The sequence below is a fragment of the Fukomys damarensis genome, unplaced genomic scaffold, assembly GCF_012274545.1.
Source record: "Fukomys damarensis isolate Sample0158 unplaced genomic scaffold, DMR_v1.0_HiC HiC_scaffold_36, whole genome shotgun sequence".
Taxonomy (NCBI): domain Eukaryota; kingdom Metazoa; phylum Chordata; class Mammalia; order Rodentia; family Bathyergidae; genus Fukomys; species Fukomys damarensis.
Window position 1 is genome coordinate 25939746 of NW_022900948.1, and position 24954 is coordinate 25964699.

The following is a 24954-nucleotide window of genomic DNA, read 5'->3' on the forward strand; positions in this document are numbered from 1 at the left end:
TAGGCTAATGTCACCAGATGCAAAAGACAATATTCCTCTGGCCTGTAATGAGAGGCCAGCAGGATGAAGACATACTCAAGGATGCCTTTATACCCAGAACCCAAAATTACACCAACTTCAGCCTGTGCTCACACAAGGCTTTTACAGAGAGCAGGAGCCTCTGAGTCCGCTCAGCTTGAGCCTGCAATTACTGTGCCAAGGACACTCACACGCAGGGTGAGGAGGACTTGTCTGATACCAGAAAGAGGGGGGCAGGGCCCAGCAGGCCTTGACTTCCCCAGACCAGATATCCTTTCACTTGCTTCATTTCCTAACCATCCCTATACGTAAATGACCATTTTTCCTTAAATGTGGATCATTTATATTACCTTTCAACATGTGAAAACTTGCTTCATATTAAAATCCCTGTAAATATGAATACTTTTCAAAGATTCAAAATTATATACCCATTCACATTAACCATCAGAGAATTCTTTAATTTACTGTGGAAGCACAGTAAACATTTATTATACTTAATGATATTTTAGTTTACAGTCTATCATTCCCTGCTTAAGCAAATTGATATTTATCATTTATCATATATATTTTAATATGAATTATTTAAATCTTTTTTGGGGGGTAACAGGGATCAAACTTTGGACCTTGCGCTTGCAAATGTTTAAATATTCTTATTCAGTATAAATATATAATTTGATGTTATGATTTTAATGACTTTTTAAAAAAATCATGCTTTGACACTAACAGAAGCCATTTGAAGGGAAAAGAATTGTAAAAAAAAATAATAACAGGACATACAGTACGATGGAAAACAAACAAAACTCCCAGGTTATATTAAAATAAGAGTAGAAATGATGCCTTCCTATACAGTATATGGCGCTATTCTACACGTTGCAGAAACAGCAATGAACTTACCCACCACAGGGAATATTCCAAGTTTATGTTGTCATCAAGGAAAGAGATTTCATCCAAGTGGAAGGAAAGCAATTCAAAAATCAAATAACTACATTCATTTCATTATGAAGACAGTAGAATTAAGTCAGAGAATTTATTATAGAAAAGCTCTGTACTAAAATTAAACAGTAATTTAGAGGAAATAAAGAATGCCTTCATTTCAATAGAAAAACTAGAATGCTAAGTCAAAGAAATCTATTTACACTACAGTACAACAAATCTTACTTAGACACTATAATAAAAAAACCAAAATAAAAAAATAATATTTTATCATTTTTTCTGTGAAAAATGTTACTCTAAAAACTCAGGCAAGCTATAGCAAGATAATTAGTTTTGCAGCCAAGGCTTCACACTAAAAAACTAATAGTTACATTAAAATAATATATAAAGGAAAAATAAAATAAGACATTGCACTATGTGGACAGTTTCTCACCTCGTCTTCCTTCAAACCCATCACGGATTTCCCTCAGCAGAGCAGACATGTCACTAATTTGAGATTCCCAAGCTTCACAAAATACATCCAGGTTTTCTTTAGCAATTTTACTAGATGGATGCAACGTCAGTGTTTCAGCAGCAGAAATTATCTAAAGAAACACAATTCACAGAGTTATTAATTTTTAAACCCTACACCTCAGAAATCTCACTGGACATCAAGTTTCAGTCTGTACTGCTCAGCTCAAAAACAGGAGCCTGGCAGAGTGGCGTGAGCCTGTAACCCCTGCTACTCAAAGAGGCTGAAGCAGGAGCATCAAGAATTCACAGCCTGCCTGGACAACCTAGTGAGACCCTGTCTCAAAATAAGAATTTCAAAAGGCTGAGGACGTAACTATGTGGTGGCACCTCGGAGTTTGATTTTCAGAACAGGAAAAAAAGAAAAAAGACAAACATGAATACTAGGAACTAGTTTCCACAGAAGCCCTATGTTGAACAATATGGAGATACATAATAGGATGTCTATTGTTGGGGGGGGTAATAATGCGACCTATAGAAGATGATAAATTATTATAGGGAAATTAATATGATATAATATGCTAAAGCTGCATCAGTATTACTAATATGTTGCTGTTCCATGGAATTTTATAGGATTATTCACACACAGACAAACATAGACAGATGTAAATAGCTACAATGGCTGTTCATTTGCCTGCTATGTGCCAGGCACTGTGCCCATCTTCCAAGTGCTACGAAAACACCTGTGAATGACAAATAAATGTCCCTGTCTTCACTGGGCTCACATTACAATAAGTTGAGACAGATAATTTTTTTTTTTTTTTTTTGGTACCGGGGATTGAACTCAGGTCCTTGCGCTTGAAGGCAGGCCACCGAACCGCTGAGCTAAATCCCCGGCCCTGAGACCGATAATTTAAAGGCTATAACTTAAAAGGGTAAGTCATATACATAAGAAGGGTAAGAGCAATGGAGGGGCATCAGATGCTCAAAGTAGTATTTTAAGTCAGTTTATCACTGAAACAAGGTGAGGGAATCACAGGGAAATCCAGGGAAAACCACTTGCGATGAGGAACAGCAAGTAGACCAGACTGACTGGACTGAAATGAGCAAAAGGCTGCCTGCAACCACACAATGGAGAAACAAACATGGTGCGAATGGATTTTCTCCTGAGTGTGAAAGGAAGTCACTAGAGAGCCTGCGGATATGATCAAAGTCAGGCTAGCTGATAAGGTCGGCACCTTGCAAGAATCAAAACCAGGTGCCTGGCAGGGGATTTAGCTCAGTGGTTCAGTGGCCTGCCTCGCAAGGGCAAGGACCAGAGTTCAATCCCTGGTACCAAAAAAACAAAAAACAAAAAAACAACAAAAAACAGGTGCCTGAGTAGGAGGACACAGTCCCGCAGGCATAGGCTTGCCAAGCAGATGGCAGCTTTGTGAGAGGGACCAGGGTCTTCAGAGAACGCAGGGAACTACAGGCCAGATTTCAGCACTGCTGTCCTCTCCACTAGGGGCCCTTGTACAGAACGCAAGCTGTTCAGTTGTGCCCAGAGTGTGATCTAACATCTTAAAGGATATATAAAAATGATATTGATAAGGCAGAGATACTTAGAAATAAATACAACTGATCTCAGAGGCATGTTGTACTTCCTTAAATCAGAGACAGATGCCAAAGACCAGGAGTGAAAACTGAGGCTATGGGAACAGAAAAAGCTTTTCAAGAAATGGAAGTTATTGACAGGCTCCACCATCATCCTGGGGAAGAAAACATGGCCATTTGTTGCAAACTATCTTCTGCAATAGAAACAATCAGCCTCATTGCAAGGCATAAGCAGGGCCTGGGAACAGGAGCAAGAGCTGATTGCCCAGGGCAGGGGAGTCAAACCCTCTGGTCTACTAAAGTACACTGGTGCCAAGGCTTTAGGGAGACACGCACGTGGACAGGCAAATGAAATACTGAAGGCTTGCTTTCTCCTAGCAACAGAGGTCAGTTTGCAGTAGTGTTCAGCAGATGATCACCTTAAAAGTTGACTCGCATAGCTCCTTATCTTCCTGATAAGCCTCTGACACAGAGGGAAGCACGTGGTCATTCCTCCAATGTCCAACATGCTGGAGGGCACGCACCACCACTGTGCCTAGGTCACTGTCACTGTTCTCAGCTATAAATCAGAGACCAAGGGCTCAATATCTATCACCCAATATTGCAATTCTAGAGCAAATCCTTTGGCTGGCCATAATAAATAAAATAACGCATTGAAAACTGCCTTTTAGAGCTTAGATCCTAAACAAGAAAGATTCGTCCTTTGTTTTTTTCCTTGGGTATAACACTGGATATGGACAATATTAAATGGAGTAACAATTTTAAAAGGCTTTTAAAAATTATAAAGAGTAATATTATAGAAAATTCATAAAAAATAACTCAATCTACTAAACTAGCAGATTCTTATGTAGTCGTTTTCAAATTGTAAATACAATGTATAAAGCAGCAATTACAGTATATACACAAATTTGTATACTGCTATTTCCCTTACATGTTAATAAAACATTTTTTGATGCTAACTCTGGTTATCATAATTATTATATTACCATCAAGTGTTATTTACCTAATTTAAGATAGTTACTTTGCTTTCAAGTAAATCTTATTATACTTGATGTTATAGACAACACTTATGTTTTGAAATCCTCTATGTCCTTAGGAATTAAGTTGAAATGATCAAGTATTTGTATAGCTTATCATATAATGATAGCTTACTTTCCAAATACGATATAACAATGAGTATTATAAACAGCTTCATTTAAAAGGTAAGACAAACTAGCTTTCATTTATTTACTTTTTAATTGAATTCATGTTTAATAATTACAGCCCCCCCCTTCCCCCTGCCCAGGCAGCAGCAGGGTAAACTAAATCTTAATTAAAGGAGCCAATCTGCTATCTGTCCATGTAATCCAAGGCAATGTCAGTTACCTTTGAGCATATTACTCATAGAAATTCCCTTATCTTTCTTTCTCTCTGTAGATTTGGCCCCAAAAGTTCTACAAAATCCTTTATACCTTCCTTCTAAACAATTTGTTAATGATGCTCAGGAAAGACATAATAGAGAAGGAACAGTCTGGCGTTATCATACCTGCTGACCAGTCACCTGAAATGTCTCTTCTGCATGTACACAAGTTATCTCAAGGGGTTCCGTCCCAGATACATGTCTCAACAATCGACAGGTCTACAAGAAAACATGTACAGTTCAACTTTCACACTCTTGTCGTTCTCGATACATAGTACCTCTTTATAATGAAAAAGAAAACTAAATTTAACAAATAAAATTTATTAAAACTATAACCATACATTTAGGCATATTAGTCATCAACAGATTCTCTGCAGTCAAAGCAGGAACCAATAAAGGCATAGCATATTGTTTCTGCTTCCTCTCAGATCATGGTAAAGTGTTTGAGGAACCTACAAAAGAATCAAGTAGTGCCCATACATCTTTTGTATGAAGAAATCTGGCTGAGCTTAACTGTCAGGTGCCACAGCCTACACATTCTGCCAACAAGTGGCACTTCCCTTCATGATCAATTAGTTAGGGCCACCAATCTTTCTTTTTAGAGATAACAATGAATCAGGCAGACCAATGTCATGAGTAGAAAGCCTACATTAGAGGAAATTACGGAACATCTTGAAGTATAAAACAGAAAATTTTTAAAAATCGCTTGTTAAAAATGATTGGCTGCAGGATTCCTAAAATTAGTAAGTTTCTCTACAGTCAAACCATTTGGTTTACAAACATAACAGCATGAAATCTACTAAAGCACAGAAATAAATCTATAGTCATTTCAAGAATGTTCCTTAGAGGTTTCTAGGCTATGTTAACAAGTAAAGGAGAGAACGCTGGTCCCGTTAAAAGGTTCCTTTTAACCAAAAGTCTTTGAGATTTGTTGTTACGTTGATGTGAAGACAGCTATATGGTACCTAACTGGGCATTTTTGTACACGTCGGCTAGGACGTAACTCAGACACAGAGTACACAAGGGCTCAGATTTGTGCTGACATTTTCAACAGGCAGAAGGCTTATAATGTCAATCGATGGACCAAACCGGAATTACAGCAAAAGTAGTAGGTGAGGTACAATAACACACAATAGAGACTGGGGCAGAGAAGGGGTTCTGTGTGAGCTGCCCCTTCTTTGTCCCTCTTCATTGTCTCTCCTCCCTTCTCAAATCTGCTTCTTGCCCTGGGTGAATGAGGTCATCTACAGCTGTGTCTGGCCAATGAGAAGACCAGCAACACACGGGCAGAGGCAGGAGGGAAAGGGCCGTTATTCCCATGGTCCTGCCCTTTAGGGCCTCCTTGGGCCATGTGTGTGTCTGGTCCAAATGCCAACACCCTTCAAGGGGCCCTCAGAGACCCTCCAGGCTTCACCCCATTAATCTGGGCCAGGGTGGTACCAGCTCTGTCATCACTCGTCCCAATCACTGCAGTCTCACTGTGTCCCCACACTGTCTACCTGGTACTGAAGGCTTGCTTCCCTGAGAAACCCTCCCTAAATGATCCTAAAGTGAGTGGATCATCTCTTTCCTGCTAAAGCCAAAAAGATTCAATCAGCAACACTCATACAATGAGCCTCTGCTGCCCTACTCCAAGATCTGACCTCTCTGAGGATAAGGAAAAGAAGATTAAGAAGTGCACTTGTGGGTTCTTGCACTTTTTGTTGCTTTGTTTAGATGCCAGTCTGTTAAGAATAGAGCAAGCATACACTAAAACTTGAAGATTCCAAGGGAGAGAGAGAAAATGCTCAGATAAATTAACCAAAAGCCGTGCTCATGCTAATATTCCCTCAATATTTTACTATTGAATTTTAAACTATAATTTCCTTAGTCAACAACCTATTTACTCACCTCAATAAGTTGTTCTTTCTGTTCAGAGAGTTTGCAGGCATATTCGGCCAAAGCTTCTAAATTTCCTTCTACTCCAGTAAGTTTTAATGCTTTTAGAACCACATGATCCGAATGGTATTTTAAGAGATCTGCCGCCAGCTGCATTGCTGTGTTATGAAGCTGCAGGTATGGGAGGTGAAGGGTGAGGAAGGAAAGAAAACAAACAAGTTTTATATCTGAGCACCTGATAGGTGCTTTAAGAACTAAAGATACAAATCTCAAAAATAGTCCCTCTTCCCCACTGAGCATAAAGTTCCCTGTGGTAACAGCAGAAAGTGGGTAGCACTGGGAAGAGCGTCCACCCTCCTGAGGGCAGGGGTAATATCTATTCATCTGTATGCCTAATTTGAGCGCTCTTGCTGTTCATGGAAGATGACCTGGTCATCCAGAGGCAGAGAAGCCCAGGACCTTGTTCATCCTATTATCAGCCAGCTCTTTCCCACAGAGCTTAGTGAAAAATGCTTCTGCTGATTTTTTTATTTTGGGGGGTTGCCCAAAACTTGTAATCTTCCCACTTCAATTTCACAAGTAGCTGAGATTACAGGCATACATCATGATACTGAGCTTTTGCTACTCTAATAAATAAGTTAGTGAGGAAGCCAGGTGCAGTGACACATGCCTATACTCCCAGCTGCCAAGAAGCCTAAGGCAGGAGGATTCCAAGTTCAAGGCCAGCCTGAGAAATTTAGTGAGATGTCTCAAAATAAAAGGGGGGTGGTGTTAGATGTGTAGCTCAGAGGAAGACCACTTACCTAGAAGCTCAATCCATGGTATCATGCAGAATGGGACAGTATTACGAATATGGTATTCAGAGCATTAAAAGGGAAATCAAACAGTTCATAATCATTCGTAAGTTTCTTAGCATACTCTTGAAGTACCAATGTGAGATTCACTCAATTAGGTATTTGATAAAATGTTAAATATCAACATCACACTGTACTGCAGGCTAGATAACCATGACAAGAAAGATTCAACCCTGTCCCTTGGGAGATTACAGTCACTGATACTCTGCCATCCAGAACTTTACTCTCTAGGAACAAACTGCACCGGGCTCGGTGGTACACTCCTGTAATCCTAGAACTCACAAGGCCGAGGCAAGAGAATTGCCAGCCTGGGTTACCTTAAACTCAGATGAGTTTAATGCTCACCTGAATTACATACCAAAACCCTGTCTCAAAGAGAAATAACAAAAAGGAGGGGAAAAAAAACTGCTTCCCAGCAGAAACAAACATAAAAGATAACAAACACCTGAAAGTTTTATTTCACTGTGGATGGCACGGATTTCAAGCACAGCTTACTCTTATTAGATATTTTTGGATATCATTAATTCTGAAATATTTTCTTCTTACCTTACCGATTTTTTTTTTTTAATGTGACAGGTGATTTTGGAGTTATCCAGCAAGGGATCTGAAAATGTTGTTGTAAAGAAAGTTTGACTTTGAACTAAGCCTATTTGAATATAGATATTTCTTTTTCCTGGAAATAACCCAATGTTAATTCAAATTACAGGACTTTTACAAAATTAACAATAGGGTCAGCTGCATTCATGTAATTAAGTGAAAATAATTACAGTAAGAAACAAAGACATTAAAATTCACTTTCCTTAGGAAAGGAAATGCCATGTAACAACATAAAAAGGTTATGTTTAACAAGAAGGCCCAAAGAACACCCAACACTAACCCTTTGTCTTACAGACTGAGCCCGGTCCACAGAGACTTCTTGGCTTGCCAGGGTCATATAACTGGACATTTCATTAACAACCGAAAGGAAAGACGAGGGCACAAACATGAAGCTCCTGCTCAGTGCAACGTCCTAAGAGTGGCTTTACATACACACATACATACATCATCCCCTCCATCTTCATAAGCAGTCTCCAAGGGTGATGTGGTTATACCCATTTAAGAGCCAGGAAAATGAAGTCTGTCTCCAAATGATGCTATGCTGTACTGATAGTTCAGGATTCCACAACAGTTCGGGTAAAATTGAACAGACAGGCTTTTTGAAGAATAGAAAGCTATGAGGCTTCAACAAAGGTGTCAGTACCAAGTACAATGAGGAGATCACTGTAGGTCTATTTTACGAAAGAAATATCTAAAATCCAATTCCATCCTCCTGAGCCTTTAATCGGCTTCAAAGACAAAAAAATAAAAGCAGAGCTAGGAAGAGGAGAGGTTTTTGTGAACAGGATATGCCCGGAGAGCTCATGAGTGATGACTGTGAGCGCTCGAGGCAGCCCTCAAATGGAGACAGTGACATAGGAGGATGACAGAAGGAGAGCCTCTGAGAAAGACCCTAGAGCATCCACAGAGGAGAAAGTTGGCTTCAAATGTCTACTGAGATCAAAGTCCTCATATAAGGGCAACAGTCTCTAAGAATCTTCCACCTCCAAACTCCTCTCTCCGCTCCCTTTGGACAGCCTGGCAAAAGTCAGTAACAGCAGCTACATCATGGAGAACAAAAGTAGTGAAAAAAGACAAGAGAGATCACATCCTCCCCCAGCAAAAAGCTCTAGGAGGGGGAAAGTGGGAAATGACCGGGAAGTCTGTTATGGGTTAGATCTGCCACGTCCCTCAAAAGTCTCACACATTCAGCTGTGGGCTTTGGGAAGGTGACTGGCTCATGGAGGTGCTCTACTAATCCATGGTTTACCCGCTGAGGGGTTCATAGCTGAATGTGCTGTGGCAGGAGGCAGGGCCTGGTTGGAGGGGGTGGGTCACTGATGGTGTGACCTGGAAGGACAGCTACTCCCTCCTCCTCTGCTTCCTGGCTGGGTAAAGCAGCTTTCCTTTGTCATACCCTTCCACCATACTGTTTCTGCCTCACAGCCAACTAACCACAGACCAAACCTCTAAAACTATGAGCCAACATAAACTTCTCCTTCTTTAAGTTGCAGGTGCACAGGTATTTTGTCCCTGCAACAGGAAGGTAACAAATACAAAAGTTCTGCAACTGAATGGACATTGAAATACTGACGAACGTGCTGGAGTGAACATTCTAATTTTCCAACTGAGATTGTGCCTCACAACTGAAAGCAGAGGTGACAAACATTTTCTGAAAAAGGCCTGGCAACAAATACCTTGGGCTTGCAGCCACACAGGCTCCCCTGCAACTCCCCACCCCCGCCATGCTGCTGCAGAGAGAAAGAATAACCAATGTGTACACAAACAGCAGGACTGCGTCCCGATACACAACGTACAGAGACAGCCCAGAGCTGGCGTGTTTATGAACCTCAGACTTGGAATGATCACAAGACACCAGAGGCCCAGAACAAATCACAGGATGACCAAGTTTCCATTTGGAAACAGGAAAACCTTCTACATCCAAATGATACCTCAAAAAAAATCAACTTTAGTGAAGAATCCCTGGTCCGGAAGTATAATCGTAATACAACAAAATACATCCAGTACAAAGGTACAGTTAGATGAGCTCTGCAAACACACAAGCTACATCATCATTACCATAATCACTATTCTGAGTGTCTGCATTACCCCAAAAGGCCTCCTGCGTCCTTTGTAGTAAATACTCCCAGTTTCTGACCCCAGGCAACCACTGATTTGATTTTTGTAATTAAGAATTAATTTTAGAAGGAGGGCAGGGGAATAGGGAAAAAATAAGAACCAAGATACATCATGTAAAGGTACAAGTTCCCAACGATGAATGTAAATGTACTGTGTACCTAAAATGTACCGATGAAAGAATTTTAAGAGAAAAAAATAAATTTCACCATGTTGAGAATTCTTCCAAAGTGGAAACAAACATGCACATGTGCACGTTCACAGGCTTTTGCCCCTGGCTTCTTACACTCATTCAGTAAAATGCTTTAGTGATTCACTCATATTACTGTACGGATTAAAATTGTTCCTTTTTTGCTAAATAGTATTTGGTAGAGTTATAACAAAAATCAATAACACTATGATAGAAATTTTGGTTGTTTCCAGTTTTTGGCCACTATAAATAGAGCTGCTATAAGTGTTCATGTATATAAATTTTGACAATGATGGCACTAATAAATGATGGCTTCAAACTAACAATGGCAAAGAGAAACTTTTAAATCATTTTTTAGTCACAGGGACATTGTAATACACATGTATGTGTATGCCTCATAAAACATAAAGTTCAGCGAAGAATTATAAAAGGCTACATTTTCAACAATACTTACTTCCTTCTTAAGTTCATTGAGACTGTGACTGATTTGCAAAATAGTGAGCTCCAGTTCTTCAGCGACGCTTTTGGTTTTCTTGCTTTGCTAGAAATTTCAAGAAGTATATAGGGTTATCTCATCTTTTTAGTTTTTTACAATTTCATTTGAACTATAAAATTATAATAAATATTAATAGCACCAGACTATAATAAAAGTACATTTTAAAAACTTACATGTTTAAGGTTAAGAGTGAAAAATTGAATTTTAGTTATTTAACTGTATTTTTCTACACTAACTATAAACAGGTGATTTTAAGAGCAATTTTAAAAAATAAATTCATGACATCTAAAATTAATCCCCTCTCTTTTTTATAATAGTGCCTATTTGTAATACAGACTAGTGATGCTCATTTTGGGGAACTGGTACATGCATATAACACTTAATCCTTTATTCTTAATCTAGTTAAAAATCAAAATCCTGTTCACTTTACATAAATATCTTTGTACTTGGCTTCTTTCATTCAGTAGAGTGCTTTAGTGATCCATCCATATTACAGTACACAGTAAAATTGTTCCTTTTATTGTTAAATGGTACTCATCTTACCTAATTTCTTGTTCACCCTACAAAAATGTCTCTTACCTTACATATTTATGTCTTTCTCAGTCCTCTCAAATCAGCCAATCTTAATTAGGCTCTTTTCTTAATTCATTCTAATCTTTTCTCCAAGTAATCATCCCACTTTATAATTACATGTTCTTATATTTTAATTTTAATTTAATTTGTTTAAAGTCTGTATTGCCATGTAAAGTCCTTGAAGAATGAGACCACTACTGAATCCACAGAACCTGGAACATCATAAGTGTTGGGATTCTTTGAAAACTAAATTAAAGTTAATTGTCAACATCTTCGTGAAGCCTTCTTGATTCCTCTCCAAAAATAAGAATTAACCTTCCTTCAAGTTTTTTTTTTTTTTTTGTACCAGAGATCGAACTCGGGTCCTTGTGCTTGCGAGGCAGGCGGCAGAACCACTGAGCTAAATCCCTGGCCCTAAGAATTAACCTTCCTTCAAAGCCTTTCAACATGTGGTCTACATCTTCTTAATTATTTAATTATTTATTTTATTTATTTATTTTTTGGTGGTACCGGGGATCGAACTTGGGTCCTTGCACTTTGTGAGGTAGGCAGCAGAGCCACTGAGCCAAACCCCCAGCCCAGTCTACATCTTCTTTTAGGGTACTTTTAGTTTTGGTATTTGTCTTTCCCTTGACCCACCCCTTTCTACTTCTTTCTATATTATAAAATCAATACTGTACAGGCAAAGCTTTTATCTTTTTCATCTTTAGATTTCTGGTGTCTGAAAAATAAAAGGTACTCAGAAATAACTACTTTTTTTTTTTTTTTTTTTTTTTTGGTACCAGGGGTTGAACTCAGGTCCCTGCGCTTGCAAGGCAGGCCACCGAACCACTGAGCTAAATCCCCAGCCCTAGGAATAACTACTTTTAAAAAAGGAAAGGAATAAAAAGTACATCTGGTACAGAATCAGAAATCTGAATGCTTATGAAATATACAAAGGGTGTTAACTGCACACGTAAGTACTGACAGAATCAGATTCTCAACACAAGAAAAACTAATGTTCAGCTTAAAATTTAACACTGAAGCAATTTACAGTGTTAGATATAATACAGATAATTCAAACTAAACACAAAATAGTGCTCAAATCTCTTATACTACTACAGGGAAAGACTTCCTGCTAATACGGGCATTTGCACAGTGGTGATGCCAAGAAAATCTGTGATTCATATCGACTCGTTTATAAATCAATCTAATTAACAAGAAGCAAACTTCTGCTTCATTTTTCACAGTGTCAGCTGCATTCACTCTCCTTCCTCACCCTTTCTGCTAGCTTCTGTCATGACATCCACACCTGTTCTCTCCCTGCTGTGTGTCATAAGCCATACGCAATACTATTTTGACACAGCCTAGTCCTAAGGAATAAACAAATGGTGGCAGAGACATGTCTCAGACCTCTGTCTCTCCCTTTTGTGATCCACTGCTCCATGAGGTTGGAAACACACTATGTTCGCCCATTTCTGTTGTGGTCCTGCCACAATAGCCTCCTGTTTTTAGCACACCAGCGTATCTGAAGCCTGATATGCAGAGGTTCACCAGCTTAGACCAGCAATCTGTGAGGGTGAAAGATCTTTTATCTGCCAGCTGGATCTACCCTGTCTTCACTGCACCCAGACTTCAGTAAGTGTTCTCAAGTGCTGTGTCTGTAAATCAGCTGCCTTGAGAGTTAAGAACTGTGCACATCTAAATGACTCTTGCACTTAACTCAGGTCCCAAGAACCTCTACGTAGGAGTCCACCCCTCTGCTCTTTATCTGAAGCAGCATTTGGGGGAGGAATCTTCCAAAGGTGCAAGGGTGAAGTAGAGATTGTGACAGTGGCACAGAATCCAGACTGGCCGGGAGGAGAATCAGCCGGCCTAGGAAGGTCACATACTGCAAGTGCTGGAAGGGAAGGACAGCTCGGCCAACTAGGAGGGAGAGGAGATGAGACATCCTTGTCGCATGCTAACCAAATGCAAACTCGTGGTAATTATGTCAGCTTCCACATCTCTTAAAACAGTCAAAAACTACTACACACTACACTCTGCCAAGAGAAGTTCTTACAGCTTGGATCCACACAGACAGGAACTGCTGCAGTTCCACCCTCGCCTGAGTGCACAGCTCCAAGATTCGTTCTCTGTGCTCATGGCTGGTGTAGGCAGAATCCGTGAAGTCCTCTGTCTGCTCCAAGATGACTTCCAAGGACGCAGAGAAGTTTTCTTTGGACTGAAAATAAGGATTCTCCTGAAGAGCTTCAATATTCACCTGAGAACAAAAAGGATACGGATCCATGTGAGTCAGCGTTCCCACCTAACCAAAACAGGCCAGCAAAAACACCGGCAATTTCTTTCAGGCTGAGGGAAGATACAACTTCCAATAATAACTATATCCTCTACTAGCCCAGGAGGACACATTCAAGCGTTTTCAATGGCCCAGCTACTGAAGAGGCTGAGGCAAAAGGATCACATGTTTAAATTCAGCTCAGGCAACTTAATAAGATCCTATCTCAAAGGTGAGGATGTAACTCAGGGAAAGGTCCTGGGTTCTATACTCAGTATGACAAAAAAAAAAAAAAAAAATTACCAGTGGTCATACCAAGCCTCATTCCTAAAACTGCTAATACAAAGACAAAAGGTCAGTGAATACTAAGAAAAAGCACCATCGCACAGCAACTGGTAGGAAAAATGAACCAACCTCTGAGTAAAGGAACTGCACCTGAGAAAACACCTAGGCACAGTCCTGGAAGATGTGTTACACCCAAGTACGCATATGTACTGAGCCCCAGGGAATGAGTGGGGAAGGCACAGAGGGTGAGAGAACGGGCAAAGGTTATCAGTGTTTCCTTTACTAATTCAGCACAAGCTCTGCTAGTCACCTAACTGCTCTCCCTTTTGTTTTATGTCTCCAACAGCACTCACTGAACTGAACACGGAGAGGAGCGGGAGGAAAAGGAAGGAGAGGAAGAGAACAAGCAAAGACAAGACCAGTGTCTTTAGTAAATACAATGCTAAGCCAATTACTGAATATTAGGTCTGTAAGTGGCAGCATTGCTTTAAGGAGATATACCTGCTTTTGTGAAGAAGTGTCATCCTATCAGTACTTAATAATAAGGACTCTGTGGATAACAATGCTCCCTTAAAATGTAAAGGAAAAAAAAATCAAAATATTCTCTCTTTATCCTTACCTTGAATTCTTTAATTGCATGAAAAATACCGATAGATGAAGTGTCAGTCTCCCCCCGTGACTTACAATCAGTCACAATTTCAATGACCTTATCCAGAGCCACTTTCATTCGGTTAAACACTCCTTCTTTGTTTTTATGGGCTGATTCACAATTCGGATGCCTGAGACATGTCTTCAAAACAATTGAAAATGTTTATTTTAATATGTGACCCATCTCCTAACACATGAAATCTTACAGAGAACGTGTCATGCTAATAAAAATGGTTCTTTACCCAAGTCTCCTGGGTCCCTGGCTCCCCCAGCTGCCTCTCCTCACTAAAGTGGAAGCAGGATGAGTAAAAAGCGATAGCAAGGTTAAGTGAGAACTGCAGAGTGCAAAACTACATCTTTATACTTCAATGACAAGTTTACCTAAAGTTGTTGGACAGGAATTATTCTTAATCACGATTAAAACTATTTTTAAATGCACGCTTATATGTGCAACAGCTAAAAAAGAATGAGGAAAATGAACAAGACAATATGTGACTGTGGCAGCATCTTTGATTTTTAAAAGATGATATAAATGAAAACTAGTCAAAAGCTTTCCAAGTGGGCTCCAAGGAGTGCATTTTTATGACTTCAAGGATCCCACCATGGAGCAAATACTCTCAAGAGAAAAAGGCAATTCTAAACAAACTCTTAATGAGATATTTACTAGTCTTTTTTTTTTTCTTTTTTCCAGAAGAGGAACTGAACTCAGGGCCTTCACACTTAAGCTAAACTTCCACAGCTTTTTGTGTTGTTTTGTTTTTTAAGACAGGGTCTCACTAGTGGGGCTTGGATCTATGATCCTCCTGCCTCTGCCTCCCACAGTGCTGGGATGACAGGCCTGCACCACCGTGCCCAGCTTATGCATTCTTGAATTGTACCAATTTGCTGGCCAATTACTCTCTGGAAATACAAGTTCTTTTTGTTTTTTTTTTGTACCAGAGATCAAACTCGGGCCCTTGTGCTTGTGAGGCAGGCAATGGAACCACTGAGCTAAATTCCTGGCCTGGAAATACAAGTTCTTGATTGATAAATGTGTGAAAAGTAACAAAAAGGAATTAGATGTATGAAGTCACAGAATAAACAAACTAAGGGCTGACTCCTACTCCCTGTTACTAACGGATCCTAATATGCCCAGCTTTCTCTAGCCTATGTGCAGCTGGTTCCTCAGCGGACAGGCACGGCCTACAGGGAGCACCTTCTGAGGCAAGCCTGACTCAATGGGCCTGATTTACCCTCTCCTGCTTAGCAGTCAATCAAACCTGACTCACAGGTTTAGATCGTTTAAAGCTGGGGAAGAAAGTTAGCGTTCTTGCACAAAGTAACTGAGATTTAACTATTTAGGCCTATGTTCTCAGTTGCTCCTTTAATCTTTTCAAAAATGTAATATACATAAGCTAGATCCATTTAATCAAGTTTTCTCATTAGTAATTTACAACAAAGTAAAACACAAACTTTCTTACCTTTGATGCTGTGAGAAGCATCATTGTACACTTTTCAAGCACTGCCCGAGCTGCTGCCATTTTTGCCTTTTTCTTTTCATCTTTCAAATCCTAAAAATGAAATAAAATCACTGAGCAGTCCAAGAACCTATAAACAACCGGATTTCTTGAAAAATTATTCAATAGTAACAGAACTCAAAAATCCAGTAACGCTGTTAAGAATAAAAGAACTCAGGACAAATTTTCATAAACTGTTGCCACTTCAATCTAAATACAACCCTCCCCCTTCTTCAGTTTCACCCGACATTTCAGTTACCAGCAGTCAGTGTTTCTTTCATTATCTATCTCCTTGCACTTCTACTAAAATGTAAGCTCCAAGAGGGCACAAGTTGTTGTGTTTCTTATTTACCATTGTATCCCCAATACCGAGACTGGTACCTGATGCACAGTAAGCACCTGATAGAGATCTGTTCAGCAAAATGAATCAATGAACCCGGCTGGCAGCTACATTCAGCACATTCTGACTGAGGAAGAACACATGTGAACCCTGGATGTGTATTCCACAAAAGTGAACTGCAAGGAGCATTCATTTATCCAACACAGAGGCCAAAATGGCTGCTCATAGGTTTCAGGGCCCCCACATATGATTAATTACATTTTAAAAATAGTTATTCCTTCAGCCAAAATGTGCAGAAGTTTTGTAAATGTTGGGTCATAGTCTTACTCTACTTGGGGGTGGGGGAGCATTACACCCAACAAATTTCTTACTACAAATCAAAATACTGGTGAAAATTATCAGTCATATCCAGAGGCAGAAGATTAGGCAGGAAGCATAACTAAAAAAAGATGGCTTTGGAACCCATGAAGCACAACATGCTTGCTCAAATGCTCAAGAAAATGCTAGATGATAAGCTGTGGTTTTTATAAAAATATTCAGAATACTAACTTTTTTAGGGGAAGAGGGAAAACAAAGAAGATGAAGAGAAAGAAAGGGTTATTATAAAGAATAATGACAGTGAAAACTGAAAATGAAACTATAAGGTGCCTATAGAGGCAACTTTATTAGAGACAGATGTCACTATCCTGTCTGCCACTTTCCAGGCCAATATCTATCCCCCAACACCAGCTGCAACCAGAGAAGCTCATGTTCAAAATGACGGGAGTCACCTATGGGCCTGTTATGGCCAAAAGATCCATAATGTTCCCCAAAAAAGGTCACTGGGTTGAAGGGTCGATTGCTCACTGGACTTTTGGAAAGTGATGGGTTAACAAAGGATTTAACTTCATCAATGGATTAATCTACTGACGAGATCGTAATTGGACAGCATTACTAGGAGGGGATGGAAAAAGAAGTGGAACCTAGTTAAAGGGAGTGGAGTAGGGGGCTGTAACCCTGGGTACGATATCTGGTCCCCAGTGCCTTCCTCTCAGGCTTCCACACCCTCTCTGCTTCCTGGCTGCCATGAGGTGAGCAGCTTTGCACTGCCATACTCTTCCATCATGACATTCTACCTCAACAGACCTAACGGGAATAAAGCCAGCCGATCATTCCCTGAAGCCTCTGAAACTGTGGGCCAAGTCAATTGTCCTCCTCTAAGTTATTTATGTCAGATATCTTGCCACAGTCATGGAAACCTGACTAATAGGGACTATGTCAAGAAACAGTCAATTAATACACATTTAACCTACTAACAGGATGGAGTCATGCACCGATCCCCCAACAAAGAAAAGTCAATCCTAGAAATAACATGGTTTTTCCATCTCCTTAAACTTAGGAGCTTATGGTCTGAGTTGGGGAACAATCCCATGAAAAACTGATATCACACTGTAGTTCGAGAACCATAGGCTTTAGAATCAGACACAACGGGCAAGCAGAGTGACCTTAGGAAAGTTTACCTTCTCAGCTTTAGTTCCCTGACATGTAAAACAGGAATAACAGTGCCTGACCTCAGAGGGATGTACTCAGAAGTAAATAAGATAATGTTTCTTAAGTGCCTAATACCTGATATAGCCAGTGCAAATAAAGCAACAGCATGGGTGTTACTATTAATCTAACACAGTAAGAAAAACAGAAACATATAACAAAATATGTTAAGAATACATATGACTCAGTTTATCTGTCTGATCTCTGCAGAGGAATCAAATGGAAAATTTCATAAAAGACAAAGTACTCAAGTCAGCTCTTGCAGGGAGTATGACTGTCTCCAGTGGGAACAGATTCAACCATTACATATGTGCAAAAAGTATACACAAGTCTACTAATAGTACCCTGGCTTGTTTGTGAAAAGCCTTCAAGACCAAGGTTTAATAAGCAAAGAAACCAACTCAAGTGATTGAAAAGACCACACTTTCATTCAAACTAAAAAGTAGTATGCGTTTACGTGAAGATGTTAAAATGTCACAAATACATACATTTTGTCTATCTCCAGTTAGATGTGCAAACTCCACCATTTCATTTCCAAACTGGCTGAACATTTGGACAAACTCTTGAAAGCTATTCACTGACTCTAGTCTTTCCATAGTTGCAAGAACCTGCACACAAAGAAAATGTTATTATCAGGTGATACCTATGAAAGAGACAGAGGCTGTCAGGGTTGATTTAGGGGAAAAAGGGACATGCTAAATCCCAGGGCAGTGACTGTGAACCTTTTAGAGCTTTCAATGATAACAAACAGCCAGTGCATGTGTGCCACAGGTTCGCCACCACTGACCTAGGTGAAAGCTGGGAGGAGGCAAAAAAGAAGACAAGGGCTTCACAGGAAGGGTAGCGCACATCTGTAACCCCTACTTTTTGGGAGGATGAGGCAGGAAGACACAAATACAAGGCCAGCCTGGGCAACTTAGGCCCTATCTTAAAAAAATAAAGAGCTGGGGGTGAAGCTCAGTGGTAGAGCACTGCCCAGCATGCACAAGGCCTGGGTTTGACTCTCAATACTGAATAGGGGGCAGGGGTAAGAGTTGATTCAAAGTTATTTAGGCAATAATTTGTTTTTAGAATGAGACTTGGGCTTACTTGAAAATTAAAAGAAACGGAAATTTTTGGTATTAAATATACAAAAAAGAAGAGTTCTTTATGTAGGCCAGTGTGCAGGAGGCTAAAAAGGACAGGACGATGGCCACTGCCATGGTTTGAGAGCGCCCCTGATGATTTGTGCGTGGAGAGCTTGGTCCCAGTGTGTGGGCCCAGGTGGTGGGGCCTAGTGGAAGGCGATAGGTTACTGGTGGCGTTGCCCTCGGAAGGGGATCATGTGGCCCTCGTGGTTCTTATAAAAAGATGATCTTGGCCCTTCCTTAGTCTCTGGCTTCCTCTCTTGCCATGTGATTTCTCCCATATGTGCTCCCACTTGTTGGAACTTGAGTCTCCAAAACTGGAGCTAAATAAACCTACCTGTATCTTTCTCTCTTTTGTGTGGTGCTGGGGCTCAAATCCATGCAGGGTCTCATGCACAGCAGGCAAGTGCTCTACCACCCAGCTACACACCCCCACCCTCTTTTCTTTATACAGTACCTAGCACTGGCATAAGGTATTTTGTTATAGCAACAGAAAAAAGGGTAATCATATCTTCAAAAGCTAAGAAGGCAATGAGGATAAAAGACAACACACAGAAGCTGCGTGATTCACTAAACCAGAATTGGAGGAACAACATTCTTCCCAGAAGAGGGGAAAGAAGGTCATCTACAAAGTGGAGTGGAAAGGAAGGTTAAGGACCTCCGCGTAGAAAAACAGTTCAGGTCAGCCCAGAATCGCCTGTGGAATAAATTTCTTGCCAAAAAGCTTCAGGCAGTCAGGAGTGAAGACAGAGCATGAATCTCAACAGAGCCAACAGACAGTGTTTTCTTGACGTAAGAAATGAAAACACAGATATCCTGTGCTGACTTGGTTTTAATGAGGATACAGTGGATATGTGGCATCTGACCTGCAGTGGCAGCTCAGGAAGCGCAGGCAGAGCACACAGATAAGGCCGACTGCCACAGTGAGCAGAGCCCCAGCTCCCAAAGAGATGCAGGTGGGCTCGTCCCTCTAGCACTGCCTGACCCCTCTTCAACTTCTTTTTCTCTTACCAATTAGTTTTGTCTCAAACCCTACTGGGAACTATCCCTCCCCTGGCTGACTGCTCTTCTCCCCACCGAGGGGAATTATCCCAGGGAAGACACAATCACACATGCCTGGCTTCCTGGGTGGTCAAGGAACATGACCATCACTAGAAGACTGTACAAGCTCTGGAAGAGTTTAAATACATTTTTTATGTTTTACAATTATTCAGGAACTCTTAAAGCCTCTGCTACAGAAAGTTTGTAGCTGTGAATAATTATGATTTTATGGATTACTTATAATTTTGCTTAAGCTTATAAATTGTTACTGACTTGGAAATTTTTTTTTAAAAAAACTGAAGGATTCAGCAATTTTATGAATTTCTGCTACTACATGGCCATGGTGTCCAGCTTTTCTTCCCGAATGGTAAACATTTAAAACTTTTCCAGTAAGTCTCCATATATAGATAATAATTCTCTGAGGAGAAACATTATTTGCATTCAAAAGTTTAAGCCCAACTCAGATGCAGTGGCACAGTTTTGTAGTCTCAGCACTTTGGGAGGCAGAGGATCACAAGTCCAAGCCCAGTCTGGACAACTTACAATCCCTTGTATCAAAATAAAAAATAAAAAAGGACCAAGGGTACAGCTCACTGTGAATGCCCTGGGCTCAATCCCCAGGAACAAAGGAATAAAAATCAGGCCCATAAACACATTACTAATTATATGCATAGAAGAAATGCTACTTTTAAACTACAGACAATTAGCGTTATACACAATTACAATACACAAGAATTACTGAATTAACTGTAATTAACCTAAAAAACACTTCTGAACTACCCAGAAAGACAAATGGCAGAAAAGCAAGTACCTTATTTCTTGATGCTATTATCTGTTTGATGACTACCCGGTCAGCCAGCAGCAAGACTTTTGTCACTGAGGAAAGAAGTAGCCTTGCCGCCTTTATGACTCCTTCTTTGTCTGTAAAAATCAGGATCTGGCCATCAGATTCAGGATGCTTCAAACTGGTTACATCTGTAAGTGCTGCAATTGTTTCTCCTAACAAGAAAAGGGGAAAAGTTGAAACTGGGAATAAGACACTGAAGTAAAAATCCATATCTTCCTTTGATCTGGAATATAACACACACAAAGGAAAAACTCAGCTCTGGAGTCTTACTTCAGGAACAAGAAACAATTTCGCCTTAGTAATCGGAGGGATTGTCACATGAAGCTTTCTAATGACAAAGTAACAGCATACTTTTCAGAACAGTGACAAACTTTTGCCTCCAGTGAGTGAGAAAGACAGAAATTTTATTTCCAGTGGTATGGCAAATACAACCATCTAAAAGTCTCCTTCCACTAAAGGGGAAGGAAAAAAAGCCCCATGTTCTGCAAAACACTGAAAGTCCCAAGACATAAAACCCAAAGAAGAATCCAAATCAGAGCACAAGTGCCCAGTCTTGGGCTTGCAGGGAGGGGCAGGGAAGGTGGGAAAGGGGGTGCTGCCAATCACAACCTCAAAGATCTTGGGCTTGGGGGGACATCCAAGGGGACCGGAAAGACAAGACTCTGGACCCCGGAGATGACAGTGTCAAGGAGATGAGACTGGAAAGAATGTTTGTCTTCGGCCAAACAATAAGCAAGTCTGTCTGCTGGTCCAGGTGCACACAGGGAAATAAAACACCCTCTCCTCATGCCCAGGATTCACACCCAGGGCTGACCCTTTCTCGGGCTCACCACTGAAATTCATACTTCTTCCAGGGCCCAGTGTATATGTCACCAAATGAGCTTCAGACCTTCTAAAAAATATTCTCCACTGTTGCTGTCAAACATTTTGATTTCTATAATAGCAATCATTCATCAAAAAACAAAATTAGTTTGGTTTCCTCAAATATGAAGTCAGGTTATACTATTCTCCAAAACACCTTGCTGTTAAAGTTATCGAGGATTTTTTAAAAAAATAAACCTTTGATCATCTTGTAGTATTGAAGATGCAGTAATTTCTAAGTCCTCAATAAACCTGTGTACCTAACAACTGAATCTCTCACGGAAGCCTTCTTGTGTATTTTATTACAAATACACAATAATGTCTCCAGCATTAGGCTAAGGATCTGGAGTAAAAATACCTGAGCCTTAATAGGCAAACCACAGGTGTGAAATGATTGAAGTCAGTACCTGTAAAGATCAGAATGGCTGAAGAATATAAAATGAACTGTAAAGAGGAGGAGACTTAAAGCCAGGCTACTTTCAGTTGTAGATGTGAGGTAATAAGGACTCCAAGGATGATGTCCATAGGAATATAAAGATGACGATTTCAGAGACACTGAGCAAAGGAAGTACAAAATTAGTACCTGACCAGTAATAAGGACAGGAAGAGAGAAAAAATGGCTTCTCAGTTGATAATGCAAGTCACTTACATCAGAAGGGCACAGGAAGGAGATAATAAAATTTAGTTTCAGACAATAGTAGTTTAAAATGACATGAGTACACTAAATGTAAGCCACGAAATACGGATTGGCAGTGAAGACTGGGATGTCCTGTGTACAGCGGCAGCAGCTGAAGTTTTACCTACAGAGGTCGTTAGCCTTGAAGATGGTTCTCAGAGACCACACCCTTGTGATGTCCCCGCCCACATGACACTAGATTTGGTACATCACTTCCGTGAGTGATTAGGTTACAGGTTATGAACTTAGTGGCAGCCATCCTGTTCTCTCAGAGGGGTCACCCGCTATGGAGTAAGCTGCTCTGGTACACATAAGCCCAAGTGATGAGGAACCAACTGCCCCAGGAGGGTACTTAGAAAGAGATCCTGCAGTCCAGGAAGCCTTCAGATAACTGAGGTATAGCAGACATCCTGACCTCAACCTCAGGAGAGGCTCTGACCTAGCATCCCCCATCCCCTCCTCACCCCAGCCACTGCCCCATTCCTGGCCCTGAGAACCTGCCTGAGGTAGTAAACGCTGTGGCTTTGCATTGATACATTTTGGTTAATTTGTTAGACAGAAATACAAAATTTTGCATTACAAAGTTTTTAATGACAAGCTATATACAAAGAAGGAAAGTGCTTAGAAGTAAAAATGCACACAGAAAGAGGCAGCAGAAAAAGTATCCATTTGCATTCTATTAGCAGTGCCTGAAAGGATAAAAATGTTTCCTCTGTACTTCTGGAAATCATTAATTTTTCCCGTTCCTCTCAATCACCACAGAAATTACATAAGAGCCTGTACATATGGCATTCTTTAGACTTTTCTTTTTCAGACTGAACCCCAAGCATTTAAGTTATGAATACACGGGGTGGTATCATTTGACCAGCTCTACCCAACATGGTCAAATGAGTCCTTAACATTAGGAAGTTGCTCAAAGAATAGGCTGTTCAGAAATCAGTTAACTGAGGAAGCACAAGTCTATCTTACAGCTTCAGAGTGGTCATTTCTCATTTATCCCATGCAGTTAGCTGGTTTTATGTTTTAAAGTACAAACCTAATGCCACTTATACACAAACAATTATTGTACTTTGTTCAAAACCAACTTTCTGGTGGCCAAGTAAAAAGTAAAAATACAAAGCAAGACTACCACCGAGAAAGAAGGATAATGATAATGATAACGACACCACTATTTGTTGAACATTTCACATGTGCCAAATGCACAGATGTATTATATCAAAATACCTCTATAAGCATTAATAGCCCCATCTTGTAGGTGAGAACTCTGCAGTTTTTTTGAAAGTTAAACAGCTTGCCCAATGTCAATCTGCTGGCACTTGGAAGAGGTGGGATTGGAATCTAGGCAGTCTGACTCTACAGCTCTAGTTATTTTATCACTACTTGTATTATTCCCCTCAGCTGAATGTTAAATTGTCTGGTGGAGGAAATGGTCAGGATGGGCTGACTAGGCAGAAATATATCCACCCCCAGATCCACTGCCTTAAGCCTGCCTGTGTCAAGGGAACTTTAGGCCCTCCGGGTCCTGTGACTCCAGAAGGCACTGTGCTCACCCCGGCCCCTCACCCTAGGGACTGCGGGAGGCCACTCCCAAAAGAGAAAGGGCCCGTGACATGAGGAAAGTGGTTCACAGAGCCCATGACACCTGCATCTTCTAAAAGACTCTGTCCACACAGCTGCTTGAGTTACAGCCCTCACAGAAAGCCATAGCGTCCTGGAGCTTGTCTCTACGCCATGTCCTCACGCTCCCGGGCCCAATGGGAAAGGAAGACTCAGGTTGCCTTCTCTTTCCCTTTCAGTTAAAAAGTAAAACACTCGCTCTGATCAAGGGCTGCTCTGAGAAACAATATGAAAAACATGCCACATTCTCTGCTGCACTGTCCACGGCTTTGTGTAAGCTCTGTTTAGAATGCTCACATCATAATCCAGTGCCAGGAAAATGGCCCTCTCTTCTCTTACAAGCTGGTTGGTTTCCTTTCAGCAAACAATGAGAATTATATAACCCTTTGTTTCTCACATTTTTATCTTGCCTTTCAGGAAGTACAGAGATAAATCTCACGCTTAATTAAAATAGTCATGTTTGCCAAATTTTCCAGTATATTTATTTTCCTCTTGTTTTAATGGGTTCATTGAACATGTCTTTTACTGTAAGTGATTTCAAATCCTTTACACAAGTGGAAAAAATACAAATTGAGACTAGAATAAGGCTACCTCTCCTACTTCCCACAGCAAACCTAATCTCTAATCCGGTAAATGGCTAGAAGCTCAAGGGCCAACCCAGACTCCTGTTTCTTCGTTCTATATATTTGCCACCTTCATGAATATTTTATGTACACTTCCTGCTCTTTAAAACTCTGCTACAGCCAGGTACAGTGGCACACAACTGTAATCCCAGCTACTCAGGAGGATGAGGCAGGGGACTGCAAGCCGGTGGCCAGCCTGGTTGTCTTTGCAAGACGCTACTTCAAAAATAAAATAAAAAGGGCTGGCAGTGTAGCTTAGTGGTGGACATCTTGCCCAGAATGCATAAGGCGCTAGGTGCAATGGGGTAGGGACATCTGTCTTGGTCTAGCTGATCTTCTTGGATAAGTTTCCATATTAATCTCTGTATCTTCATTCTCAACGTTCTCTCAATCTGCCCTCATTGATCCATTTCCTTCATATTATCAAGAAGATTTCTTGGGCCAGGGATTTAGCGCAGTGGCACCATGCCTGCCCTGCAAGCCCAAGGTACCAAAAAAAAAAAAAAAAAA

General features: G+C 40.5%; 1 protein-coding gene across 1 annotated transcript in view; it reads right to left on the bottom strand.

Moving 5' to 3' along the window:
* The window catches only part of Ctnnal1 (catenin alpha like 1), a 61259-nt gene that overhangs the window by 18113 nt on the left and 18192 nt on the right, over positions 1–24954 (bottom strand). The window contains exons 3-11 of the mRNA XM_010639457.2: positions 20632–20819; positions 18141–18260; positions 15750–15839; positions 14261–14431; positions 13141–13341; positions 10485–10571; positions 6287–6445; positions 4523–4615; positions 1385–1535 (exon numbers count right to left, since the gene is read on the bottom strand). Coding sequence (XP_010637759.1) covers positions 1385–1535; positions 4523–4615; positions 6287–6445; positions 10485–10571; positions 13141–13341; positions 14261–14431; positions 15750–15839; positions 18141–18260; positions 20632–20819 — 1260 coding nt within the window. The remainder of the gene's footprint in view (positions 1–1384; positions 1536–4522; positions 4616–6286; positions 6446–10484; positions 10572–13140; positions 13342–14260; positions 14432–15749; positions 15840–18140; positions 18261–20631; positions 20820–24954) is intronic.